The sequence below is a fragment of the Diuraphis noxia genome, unplaced genomic scaffold (genome assembly GCF_037042655.1).
Source record: "Diuraphis noxia isolate RWA-SAM2 unplaced genomic scaffold, SU_Dnox_SAM2 contig0001, whole genome shotgun sequence".
Taxonomy (NCBI): domain Eukaryota; kingdom Metazoa; phylum Arthropoda; class Insecta; order Hemiptera; family Aphididae; genus Diuraphis; species Diuraphis noxia.
The window spans coordinates 64,588,640-64,602,061 of NW_028301711.1; the positions used below are offsets into that span (position 1 = coordinate 64,588,640).

General features: G+C 28.2%; 2 protein-coding genes across 2 annotated transcripts; one reads left to right on the plus strand and one right to left on the minus strand.

The window, feature by feature from the left end:
* Positions 1-506: 506 nt before the first annotated feature.
* On the minus strand, positions 507-3,405 carry LOC149061284 (uncharacterized). The gene is made up of 3 exons (XM_089230912.1): positions 3,072-3,405; positions 2,317-2,700; positions 507-925 (listed from the first exon to the last, which is right to left on the minus strand). Exons 1-3 carry the CDS (start codon positions 3,403-3,405, stop codon positions 507-509), a joined length of 1,137 nt encoding a protein of 378 aa, XP_089087038.1.
* A 5,489-nt stretch (positions 3,406-8,894) lies between these two features.
* Positions 8,895-9,428, plus strand: LOC107168113 (uncharacterized). Its single transcript, XM_089215382.1, has one exon. It carries the CDS (start codon positions 8,895-8,897, stop codon positions 9,426-9,428), a length of 534 nt encoding a protein of 177 aa, XP_089071508.1.
* The last annotated feature ends 3,994 nt before the right edge of the window (positions 9,429-13,422 follow it).

The following is a 13,422-nucleotide window of genomic DNA, read 5'->3' on the forward strand; positions in this document are numbered from 1 at the left end:
ACATTTTATATGTAAACAAAAATAAGATTTTAAAGCATAAACTGTAAATTGCGTTTTTTCAAACCAAATTTTTCAATAACTTTTTACAATAATTACAATATTTTTTTCTAGGTGAGTGATATGTCACCTCCTTGCATTCCCTGATGGGCACCTTTGATACCTAATATGTATGGATACATATAGTATGTATTTTAAAATTTGTAATTTATATAAGTAGAGAATCATTAAAATTGTAATTTGAGTTTAAATGTTTGTACTGTATTTACTGAGTAATGCAGTATAAAAAAAACTACTTTATTTAGTACTAATTAGAGAGTATTATATTTTGGATGTTAACTTGTCTTTTTATAGGTAGTACAGTCACATTTTTACCTATTTAATTTATTTACATCATTATATTAGAGGAGGACGAAAATCAACCGTTATTTTGTTCAGAAAAATATGTTAACTACATAAATATGTGATATGGATAAAAGTTAACAAAAATTTGATCACTACTGTACTCTTTAATTTTGTTTACCATTGAATTTAATGAATTTATTATCGAATGTTGGTGATTTTCTATAATCATCAGGTCTTTTTCCCATCATACGTACATTTTCTATAAATGTTTTTTTTTTAATGTTTTTTTGATTATGTAAAATAGCATTTTTAAATTTCTTTATCGCATTACATTGAGCATTACATTTTTTAGCACCTTGTCCTTGAAATATCTTATTACCGATTCTTAAAACAACTTTAAAATATTTTTTTACTGTAGGTTCTTTACCCATGAGATAAAATGGAGACCATATACTATTTCGTAAGTTGTAAGTTTCCATAAAACTGCGTGGTTCTGTAATATTCGCATCAGGATGATTTTGAAGAAATGGAGAAATATCTAGTTTTTCACTTTTTTTCATTGGTGCTTGGTTGTTACAGCATTCTTGAAAATAATAAAAAATACATAAAGTATATTATCTTAGATTATGAATTTTAAATTTATCAAAGACCAAACTGATTAATTTAAATTTTAATCATACAATAATATTATTTGTAATATTAGGATTGGAAAATTGTATAATTTCAATATTTTTTCTGAATACTTCATACATTGATTTATAAATATAAAATTTTACGCATTTGTTGGTACATCGCTAAAATAAAATTAATTCCATGAAATTTTTTACGCTTCTTAATAACTTAATTGTTATTAGTACTTTATAATCATTCTATGTGCATTTTCCATTCAGAATTTAATTCCGCAACTCCACGTATGATAATAATTAATAATTGATAAACTTCAAGAACCATATGGCTATAACGCCTACCTATAACCTACTAATGGCTAAATACTATTGTAGGTCTGACAGCAACATTGTGATACGCATCTCATGAAGTCAGACGGCAGGAACTATTATCAGTACTTATTATTATTATCAGTTTAGTTCTTGTAATAGGATTTTCATTACATCCGTTTAATTTTCAAGATTTGGACGATTAAAATCCTTGCTGACTGACGTCATATTATCATGGAATGAATGTTAATTCATTATTCCATGAATGCACTTATAGAATGAGTTGTATTATTATTGCTGTTATACCTAAGTATTTAGTCATATACCTACCTAACTATGACATAATATTATTATGAAAATCTATTTCATATTATTACATACAATTATTATACTATCGATGGTTAATTAAACGACTATCTCAATGAATTGGTTAGGTATGCACTTTTTTTAAAAACAAAGTCATCACATAAACGTAAGGGAGGAGGGATCGGTTTGGTCAAAATATGATTTTCGTTTCAAGCATAATGAAATTGGATCGATTTTTGTTTTCTCATATTTATTTCTACCAAAATTATTACTTATTAGTGAATAAAAAATCACCAGCCATAATTATAAAAATTTAAAAAAAAACCCATCTATCACATTGTATTATACTATAATGGTAAATGATAGTATACTACCCTATTTGATAAATCAAGCCTATGTTTCCTGTTTTGGCCTGTCTATCTATACATTAAACAAGAAAACAATCGTATCATTAATATCCAATTTACACAAATCATTAAGTGAGATGCATTCTGCTGCGATGCGGAGTTAAATCATTGAGTTGCAAACTTCTTGAACAATATCTTTAATTCGATTGTATGTAGTTTAATTTAGTCTGGGAGCTGTTGGTAGATAAGAATAAAATTGATACGGTAGTATCCCCGTATGACGACATTTATGTTCCTTAGTAAATATAACTGCTAAAATCAATAGTATGAACAAGTCCCGTCGTTAATACTAGTTCGAAATCTAGATTAATGATACTATACTTTACCTGATGATTTAGTATTTGCACAACGAGATGAATTTATTTGGTCTTCCGATGGCGTATTTTCCAAAACAGATTTCGTTTCATTCTTTTGATTACTTATTTCAAAAAAGTTAATGACAGAGCTCGAATAGAACTTCTTTATTGCGTCCAATTTAGCCTCATTTAGTACACGACCGCAACCTTCAAATCGATAATCACCTATGTTTAATGCAATGTTTAATTTGTCATTTTTGGATGATTCTAGCTCAATGTGAGACCAATGGCATAAAAACTGATATGACTTTTCAAAACCACGCAATATACGAAATCTATCAGTTATAAATTGTTGATCGATATGATCTAAAATGTTGGTTACTGGTAACATCGATTCTGCGTTTTCGGAACAGTCTAAAATAAATAATAGGTAATATTTATATTAGTACATAATCAATTTAGTTGTTTAAATGTTTAATGTCTATAAATAATAGCTATGTTTAATGGTAGCCAGCCTAAAATAATCACCCAAACGTCAAAAAATAAATGTATAATATTGTGTATCATACAATGATAATTGTACCAATCGTATGTAAGCACACCTAGAGTAGCAATAGAAGACAATTCGACATTTCAAGTTCATATGTGTTTTTTTGAAAACGTGTTAAAAGCTAAAATTGTAGAATTTTATAGTATTTAACTGGACAGGATGATGTGACTATAATATGGTGACTAAGTTGAGTGTATACTAGGCAGCTATAATAAATAATGTAATTATACCATACCTGATGGCTGAATATTCTCAGTAAAATTAGATGTATTTTCCAAATAATTTGATGATGCATAATTTTTCATCAAATTTTCTGAACTTCTTATTTTATTACTTATAGTGTTAATTTTTATAGAAGAAATAATTGCAGTGTGCTTCCTTATTGCATCTGATTTAGCAGTAGTAACTGAAATTCCACAGCCTTCAATCAAATGTAAATCTATGTGCAAATAAATATTGTATACATTTTTGAATTTATTATAGATCATAGGAGACCATGATGCTCGAGGATAGATCTCACTGAATTTGCTCAGTGTATCGTTATCTACATCTTCAAATGTATTAGCCATTTCAAAACGTAAATTTCTCCAACTAGATATTAGGTTGATGATTTGGTGGTAAGTAATAGTTTCTGGAACAGTATAATAATAATAAAAAAAAATAATTTATGTTAAATAAACATTAAGATTTTTTGGTTTGAATACATATGTTGATTCCATTTTATTAATGTGTAAAATAGGATATTTCACATTTTTACGCTAAAAATAATCCATTTTTCTCTGTTGCCTTAGCAAAGGGGTGATGTTTTGATTTTACAATTAAGTATGTGTATGTGTGTTTTTGATTGTCATCAGTTATTACCTTTTGATCTTTTGGGACAATAAAAATGTATACATTTTTACTTTAACGTGTTAAAATAAATGGGTTTAGTTTGTTTTTTTGAGAAGTCAAAATTAAAAATGCTCAGTGTTTCTCTAAATAATTTAAAAATGGGAATCATAACGTAATACCAGTTTTGATAATATTGATATTATTTTTTAGTGTAATTTCAAATTTCAAAAGTAATATTGTATACTAGCTGAACCCGTGCACTTCGTAGCCTGTTAAAAATCTTACCTCTTATATGTCTCAAACTATGTGTTATTAAAGTATTCAATTGCATGGTATTTATTGAGATGCATTTGGATACACAGTATTTTTAGTTTTTCCTTCTGATAAGTAAACAAATAAATTTTTCCGACGCGTAAATTAATAAATAAAATAAAAACAAATTTCCATCGTAAATCTCAAAATGTCTGAGCGCCTTCCGTATTTGGCATTTGTAGTAATGATCCAGCACGATGATAAATTTGACCTTGCACTTTGAATGTTGGCATGCAATTGTCACGTACAATATTCGTTGTCCCGAATGATGCTATTTGGAGACATGAATTGTATTTTCGGATGTTCGCTAAGAAATGTTTCGATATGATCGTGTCGCCTACTACCGACGTTAATAATGATTCGTGTGGTAATCCTGGCAGTTTTACTTTTCCGCCAGCACAGCGCATACCTGGTGCTTCAATCTTAAATTTGAATAGTCTTCAATATATGCATAACCAACTATCACTAATAGCAACCATTTAAATGAACAAAAATGTCCATCGTAAATATCTCTAAAAATCTAATATATCAGACAGAAATTCATTTATACATATTATGTATATAATATATATATATAAGATACTTTAAATTTATATATAATTATTATAATTAATACTTAAATGTAACAATTTTCCATGTTCGAAAATATTTTAAATTATTTTGATACTTTCGTAGCTATTTATAGCCATGAGAATTTTTTATAAATTATTGTAATAATAATTGTGGATAAATAATTTTTTGCTGGGTAAAAAACCTTGACAATTTTATCAAAATAACTCATATGAGATTTTTTTAAATCAATTTAGACAAATTAAAGATACTTGACCACAAATTTGTCTATTTAAATTTGACATGACAATATTATAGTTTACTGTATTGTCTGTTCTTATACTATGATATTATAGGTACATTATACATTAAATTCTTCCACAAAGGTGTTATGAATTTATTAAATATTTAAAATGAATTCAGAGGATAAAAAACGTGCTGGGGGTGCTGCTAGAAAACGCGAAAAAAATAAAAAACTACTTTTAGATTCAAGCAAGAATTGTGAAAAATTAATTAATTTTTTAATTTAGCATATCATGAAAAACAAAATTTTGTTAAAACTGAAGAACTAAGCTCAGGTATGCATGTATACCTACATTATGTAGTAAATTTAAATAATTTAGTCATGTTTATTGGTTTCTTTTTCTTATTTATGATTTTCATATGATTGTCTTTGAAAATATTAATAGATTCTTCCATCCATGAAAATATTGAAAACATATCAATATCTGAAAATGATGATGTAGCTGTTTCTAATTCTGGTAAGTAGCTACCACCATAGTCATCAAACGAGTGATACATTTTAATTACAAAAAATAAATGCGTAATCTAAATTAGTATGTAATATTAACCCGTCGTAGTGGCGTGATATGGCGGTAAGAGAATTAAATTAATTAACAACTAATATATGTCATTAATTATTATTTATTATTCTTGTATTTATAAAAATATTATTTTGATATATTTAGCTAGGTATTTTGGCAATTTTTTGTTTAATAACATTACTTATATTACGTGAACATATAAACTTGATATGATTATATGAAACTCGTACTTTTTTTAGAAGTTCTATGTTCGACATCTAAAAGTCTTCTTGTAGTATTTAACAAGTTCAAAAAGCCAAGTTCAACTGTTTTATCTCATTTCTTCAAGTACCACCCTTGTCAACCGAAATACCCAGCCTCCCATTCAATTCAAATAAGATTTTTCTTTGAGAAAACGGAACAAATCGTGTGTGGTTAATATTGATAAATCATCAAAACAACTATTTTGTTCAGTTTGTTTGGCTTTTGCTTCTGAATCGAATTCATTTACTAAGGGGGTATTTGATTGGAAACATATTAGTTAACGAATCAAAGAGCATGAGAGTAGCATAGTTCATTCACGCTCTTCCGAATCTTATTTCTTAAAAACTGAAAACAAAGATATAGTTCACTATTACTTTCAAATTTACAAAATATAAAAAATCGGCACATTTTTGAAAGAATTATCGCTGTTATAAAGTTTATCGGAAAAAAAGGTTTAAGCTATAGAGGTAAAAGAAATGAAGCAGCATACTCTTTGAACGATCTTAATTTTGACCATTGGAAATAATGATATTGCTCAGTAAATATGATCCTATCATTTGCGAACACTTCAATACTATCATCAATAAAAGTTAAAAGAAACAAAAACAAAATTAGAGAGGCCGTGGAAGCTTTTGAACTTTTTATCCAAAAATTCTGTTCAAGTCGTTATAAATGAAATAGCATCAAATATTAAACGTACAATTGCTACCAAAGTCCAAAATGCTTCATTCTTTTCTATTCTTATTGATACTACCCAAACATTTTTCAGTAATGGATCAATGTTCAATATTTATTGAAGTGTTGATAATTTATTATTATTTATTGTGTGTTCATAATTCAAGTGGTAAAGGTATGGCTCAACTGTTAAAAGAGGAATTGATATCTGTTGGCTTGGATTTAACGAAATGTAAAGGAAATTCTACTGATGGAGCGTCCAATATGCGAGGAGTATATAATGGTTTCATTTCACATTTAAGTAAATTATCACCTGAACAAGTTCATGTTTGGTGTCATAGTCACGTTTTAAATCTTGTTATTTGCAATGCAACAAAAAATCCTGTCCAAGTAGCATCATTGTTTACTTTATTAAATAGTTGTGCAGTATTTTTCAAAGAATCATATTTGAGGATGGACATTTGGAGTAAAGTTAGCAAGACAAATTCAGATAACAGTCGAAATAAGCGTCTTCAAACCATTGGAGAAATTAGATGGTCATCAAAACAGACTGCTGTTGAGAGAATTTTTGAAATATTTGGAGATCCAAAAATTTCTATGTATGTAGACTTGATAATTGCTTTCACTAAAGTTGTTCAAAGTAATTTAATTAAACATGGTTTACCAAAAACAGCCTTGAAAGATCTCTCTAAAAATTTTTTCCAATTTACAGTCAATGATAATTTAGAAGAATTCCATCAAAAATTAAGAGAAGAATTAGTAAGTTTTGTTAATAATTGGGATAACTTAAAAATCAGTTGAAAAAGAATATGATCTTGATAATTTCGATTTAGATGATGAATATCAAGAAACTGCCGGATTGAATATGACCTTAAAACATGCAAAAGTTGTGCTTGTTGCTGTTTAAAGTTATTAGTCAAATACAATTTGTATAGTAATGCGTATACAAATTTATCTTTGGTTTATAATTATCTTTTAACTCTACCGGTAACACAAGTAGCACGTGAAAGGTAATTTTCAACACTAAAATTCATAAAAAATCGATTACGAAATACTCTAACTAATGAGAATTAGGAAGCATTTATGTTGATGTCCGTGGAAAAGCGAACATCAGCTTCTATATATGACGATATTTTAATCCACAGAATCGGGGAAACTAGTGAAGTTATGAAAAAAAACCTAGTTTTGTAAAAAAGGAATTACTCTAAGAGTAAATTTTAATATATTATTGGTATTATATTAAAATGTGTACACTGTATCTTTATAGATAGTATCATATACAATATTTTGTGTAATTTTAAATATCTACATAAAATGTTGATAATATTTTTCAAATAACAAAGGTTTTTTATCATCATTATTTTGTTTTGCATACTTATGGCCAAATCGTTAGTCCCCTGATTAGTTAGTCCGCCATTTACAAGACTCTTGGATAAAAGGTTCAGTCTATTTATCAATAGACTTAAAAATGTCTTTGCATCGTCATTTTTATAACAGTCGGTGGTATATGTCTGCTTCTTAATTAATGGTTATAATTTACTGCTAGGTAAGTAACCCGACCTTGTCAAGAAAGAAATTAACAACAATAAGATAATATGGAACTGTGATATAGCGAGGAATTTATAATAAGGGAAGGAGTGGGGCATGACCAACTGCCTTCCTATGGCAACACCGCTGAATGAAAATTAGCAACAGTGTAGCTCACTTGGATATAATTTGATAGAGATTAATTATTGAGTTCATAGGCGTGTCCAGGGGGGGTGCAGGGTATGCACCTGCACCCCCTGCGATTTCAGGTGGCAGGAACTAAGATATTCCTTAGTATATCTTGGTTCATGGTTGGGACCCATCACAGGCTCCTTGGATTTAACATTTAAAATTTTAGAATTTTAGATATATATATAACCACTCTAGTCTCTATTGAGACTTGATATTATTATTTATTTGATAAGTGATAGCATCAAAATCAAAAGTGGCTCAAATGCATTAGTCCTATCATAACAATAATTGCACCATACCAAATTTAGGGACAATTGATAACATGATGACGTGATAATAACTTAATAATTCAAATGATTTTTAGTTTTGTTGAAGGAAGTCCAATTCGACATTCTGTATTAGAAAAAATATCTCAACAAACAAATAATAAATTAAAAACATTAAAATCGTTATCGACAACCAGATGGGCGTGCAGATCAGAAGCTATTGAAGCAATTGATCATAATTTTGATTCTTTACTACAGTGTCTTTCAGAAATATATAAGACTACAAAATTAGCTGAAGTGAGATTAAAAGCAAATGGACTTATCCAAAATCTAAAAAGTTTCAATTTTATATTTGCTTTAACTGTTTTAAAACCTATTCTGATTCAAATTCGCATAGTTAGCGCAAAGTTGCAATCACCAGACCTAGACCTCTTAGCAGCCGTATCAATTGTTGAAGCACTAAAGAAATCATTAACTGACTTAAGAACTGATGAAGATAACTATTCAACATTATTTGACAAAGTTTTGGACATGTGTAGTTCACAAAAAATAGAGATACCAAACGTAAAACAAAGAAAAATTTCTAGTCGAATTGACAGCAACAATACTCAACATTTTACTTCTGACAAAAAAACAGAAATGAAATGTTTTGTGTACTACACAGTTTTAGATGATCTTTTAAACGGATTAGAAGAACGTTTTAGTCAAGAAACACTTTTACTAATAAGTGCAATTGGACGTTTATTACAGTTTAACCTGCATGAACATGACTTAACATTATTTTCCAATAGGTTTAACTTAAATGACAGTGAACTTGAAGCAGAACTCAGGTTGTTAAAATCATTACCAGAATTTGAAATTGGTAAAACTAGCAAAACTATTTATCAGTGGTTAAATAATCTGTCTAATAATAATTTATGTAATAGTTTTCAAAATATTTACATAATATTAACTCATTTTGTAACAATGCCAGTCACAAGCTGCTCTTGTGAGAGGTCTTTTTCAAAATTAAGTCTGGTAAAAAGAAAGCTGAGAAGTTGTATGACTCAAGATCGATTGGAGTCAATGATGTTAGTATTTGTTGAACAGAAATTAGTATCTGAATTAGATCCAGAAGACATAATTGAAGAGTTCAAACATCTTAATAATACACAACGGCGACTAGAACTTTAATTATTTTTAAATTTTGTAACTGACACATATTTATTATTTATTATTTATTATTTAAACATGATTTTATTTTAATTATTTACCTACTGACATCCATTATATATATATTTATATGCAACCTAAAATAGGGAAAACAATTTTTTTTTTATATATTAATTAAAATAATGACAGTTTGAAATGATGGATTTAGCCAGGTTGCACCCCCTGCGTCAAAGGTCTGGGCACGCCTATGAATGAGTTTAGTATATTTAGTTAATTCTCCTAATTTTCCTGATATATCTACTATATTTGCCAAATAGGTTAAGTAATTTTTGAGTCTATATGCTGCAAACATAAGAATACATTGTTTTACATTTGAATAACAAACAATTAATATATAAAATATTATAAAAAAAAAAAAATACCACATAAACGCAGGTGGATCAGTTAGGCATTCTATACGTTATTCATTACGTTATTTCTGTAGCCAATGTTTTACCATGGCAACACTAATTTTATAGAAAAATAATTATTCGATTTTTGTGAGCCAAAATAAATAGATAGACAAGATAACATAGGGGCGACACAATACAGGGTCACGCCCAAATATAAGTTCAATAGTTGTTTACACGGTTATAGGTATAATGTACTGTCCGGGTAATTTATTGATTTTATGAACTATATGAATGAGAATTGCTCCAGGATAGCTAGTAAAGTAGTAAAAATATAGTATACTTAAGTATATGATTTTCTTGTATGGACAGACTTAGGTTGGGTTAAAACGGAATGCTGTGGTCGCCCAAATTGTGGCCAAATCGATAAAGACGGTAATTTATCATTTGTTTTCTGAATAGTTTATAAAGTTTGAATTGTTTGCAAAATAAAATGAATCAAATGCACTCACCAAATTCACTACACCACAATACACATTGATACACTTTGACGTGTTTTAATAATGAAAAATCACGATAAAAATTAAAAAGTAATTTGTCAACGACAAATGCTGCGTACACGGTCCTCCATAAAATGGGGTTTGGTGTTGTTCCCCGCACCACCCCACTATGTAGTTGAATAATCGATAAGCATTTGGCAAAGTTCTAACAGTCATCGTTACATAGCGCTGTCTGTATACACTATTGAGATTTCAACAAACTAATACTCTTTATAGTGTATATTTACTTTTAATATTATTTCTGTTACTATATACACTAATATTCCGTTCTGTTTACTCTTATCTGACATCATTATCTTATTTATCATTATATCATATTATGCTCATTATTATTAATTACCAATTATTATTTATTGTATCACTGTATCTATCAATATTGTAGTTGTTGAACTATAATAGTTATACTGAAAGTTCTTAATAAAAAAAAAAAAAAATTGTATTTTCAATAACGTGAATTTGGAATTTCTGTTGGAAATCTGTTATTATTAATTCAGATTAAAAATGTAGATACCTAATTTTGGTACCAATTTATACTGATATTGACTATTTATATAAATATCTCACAAATGGTTTATACTCAGTGTTGAATCCAGACAATTTCTCTAGGGGGGGGGGGGGGGTCTCTTTTTTCATTGGTGATACATTTTAGTATTATAAATCATACCTATTGATATAAAATTACAATTTAAACATTTCAAATTTAGATACTACTACAAAACTAATTAGAAACAAATAATTTGTTTTTTAATTTTTAAATCAATCTAAGGTTTATCTATGGTTGTCACATATTATAAATTGTAATATTAATCTTTTATTTTTATTTTTAAATAATTCTTATGCGACGAGTTTTTTTTTTTTTGCATATACTCGTAAATCAATTATTTCTTCAATTAACTCCTGAGGTAGGTCTTCTTCGCCTTCAATACTTATTTTCATAAAATATTTCAATGTGACTTTTTATTATTATTATTAAATTATATATATATATAATATATATATATTATAAATTACAAGTCCCATCCGACTTCAAAGTTTTGATATAATTCGATTCATTTCACTAAATGATTGTTCAACTGTAGCAGTGGCATAAACCTAACCTTGGTATGTATAAAACTGATTCTGCTAATTTTCTTAAATGTTGATAACCCATATTAACTTCAAAAAGTTCAGATATGGGGTTTCCACCTATTTCTTTTTTATTCAAAGCTACAAATTTAAAAGACTTGAAATCTAATATTATGCAGTCTTTATCATATTCAGATATCGATCTGATATAGATCACAATTATTGTTCAATCAATTTTTCTGATGCATTTGATAACGTACTATAATTTTCAAATATTGAACACTCTTCTATGAGGCTCAACTGCAATATCATTAAATTGACGATCCATCTCTTTTATTATTTGTTCTATAAAACCTTTATGTATTTTTAATACCATCACCTTTTTTAAATTAATTAAGTCTATTTGAAATTTTGGTAGCATTTTTAATTATAGTTATACTATAGAAATTTTGTTTTAAACTTTCTGTAATTTGATTTAAATGATCTTTCGTACTTTTAATTAACTTAAATTAGAAACGGCACTTAGTATGTCGTCTAATTCACTCAACGATATAATACAACTTTCTTCGTGGAGACTTAAAAAAATCCCACCTGATAATGAGGCTAAATTGGTTCCATCTTGATGTATATGTTCACAAGTTGTAGCAATAGCAATATACGACTTTTTGATCGCATGGACGATTTTGTAGTGGTCTAACCAACGGATTTCTATAGTCTCTGGTACTTTTAAAACAGGATCACTAATTATAGCTTGCACTCTGTGAAGTATTTCCTCACGTTTGAGTGATTGGTGAAATAATTTATAAATATATTTTAAGACATAAAACACGTGTTTAATTTTTGGAAATTTATTACGCATACTAGTTAGTGTAAGTGATAATATATGTACTCGAAAATGTATATAAGGAACTTCCATTCCAGCTTTTTCACTAATAAGTCTGCGAACACAACTTTTATTTCCCGACATGTTTGTAGCCCTACCAAAGCCACATGCAATAATATTTTGGTAAGATAGATTGTGTTTTGATAATTCAGAACTTATTTCCTTTACAATTGTATCGGCTTTAGTATCAGATAAATCTCTAATACCAAGATATTGTTCAACTGGTTGATTATTTTTAACAAAACGAATACATATAGATAATTCAGATTTATTATTAACATTAATTGTGCTTTCATAGGCCATTAAAAAAAATTATTTTCCAATACCTTATTATTTAATTTCTTACATAATATTTCTGATGCACAACATAAAAGCTTACTAGCTGTAGATTTGCTAATAAATGTAGATCCATCACTATTTGTGACGGTCCAATTTTTAAATGATGCACTATTTTTCATAATTAAACGCTTAACTAAAGGTTCATATTTGGTTATGTTCTTTAACCGAAAAATAAATTGAGCGACATAAGAGAGAGAAATTTTATCTATGGATTTTCCATTCTTTGGAACTATTTGATTTAAAATTTGGCAATAAACAGGATTTTTTGAGAATACCAAAGTCAGTCTTTCTTGCTCTAGGTATTTAATGCGAACGTGTGATGCAGAATTGTTGTGTTTATTTAATTTACCGTCTTTTCCCAGTGCTTTTTTTAAATTATTAAATGGTGATTTAATGAAAACTCCTCCTGATGTGCTTGTCAATAATACGGAATCATTTACAGCATGTCTTTCACACAATTTGCAAAAAGCTCCATTACGTTGAACATCAAAATGAAGCCACGGAAAATCAATTTCCCATTTCTTACTATAAAATATTTTTCCTTTAACATTTGTTGTAGAGGTAGGTGTAGGCAATTCATCTAAATCCGTGTCAATCATTTCAAGATGAGAATCTTGGGGCTCTGGAGTTTTAGTTATTTTACTCTGTGATCAAAAACCTGTTATTTTTCTTTTGGACATTTTTGTTACGGAACAACATACAAGTACAAACAACTAGGGAGCACTGATTAAACTTATTATTTGAGTCTCCACATGGACAATAATAGGTAGGAACCTACC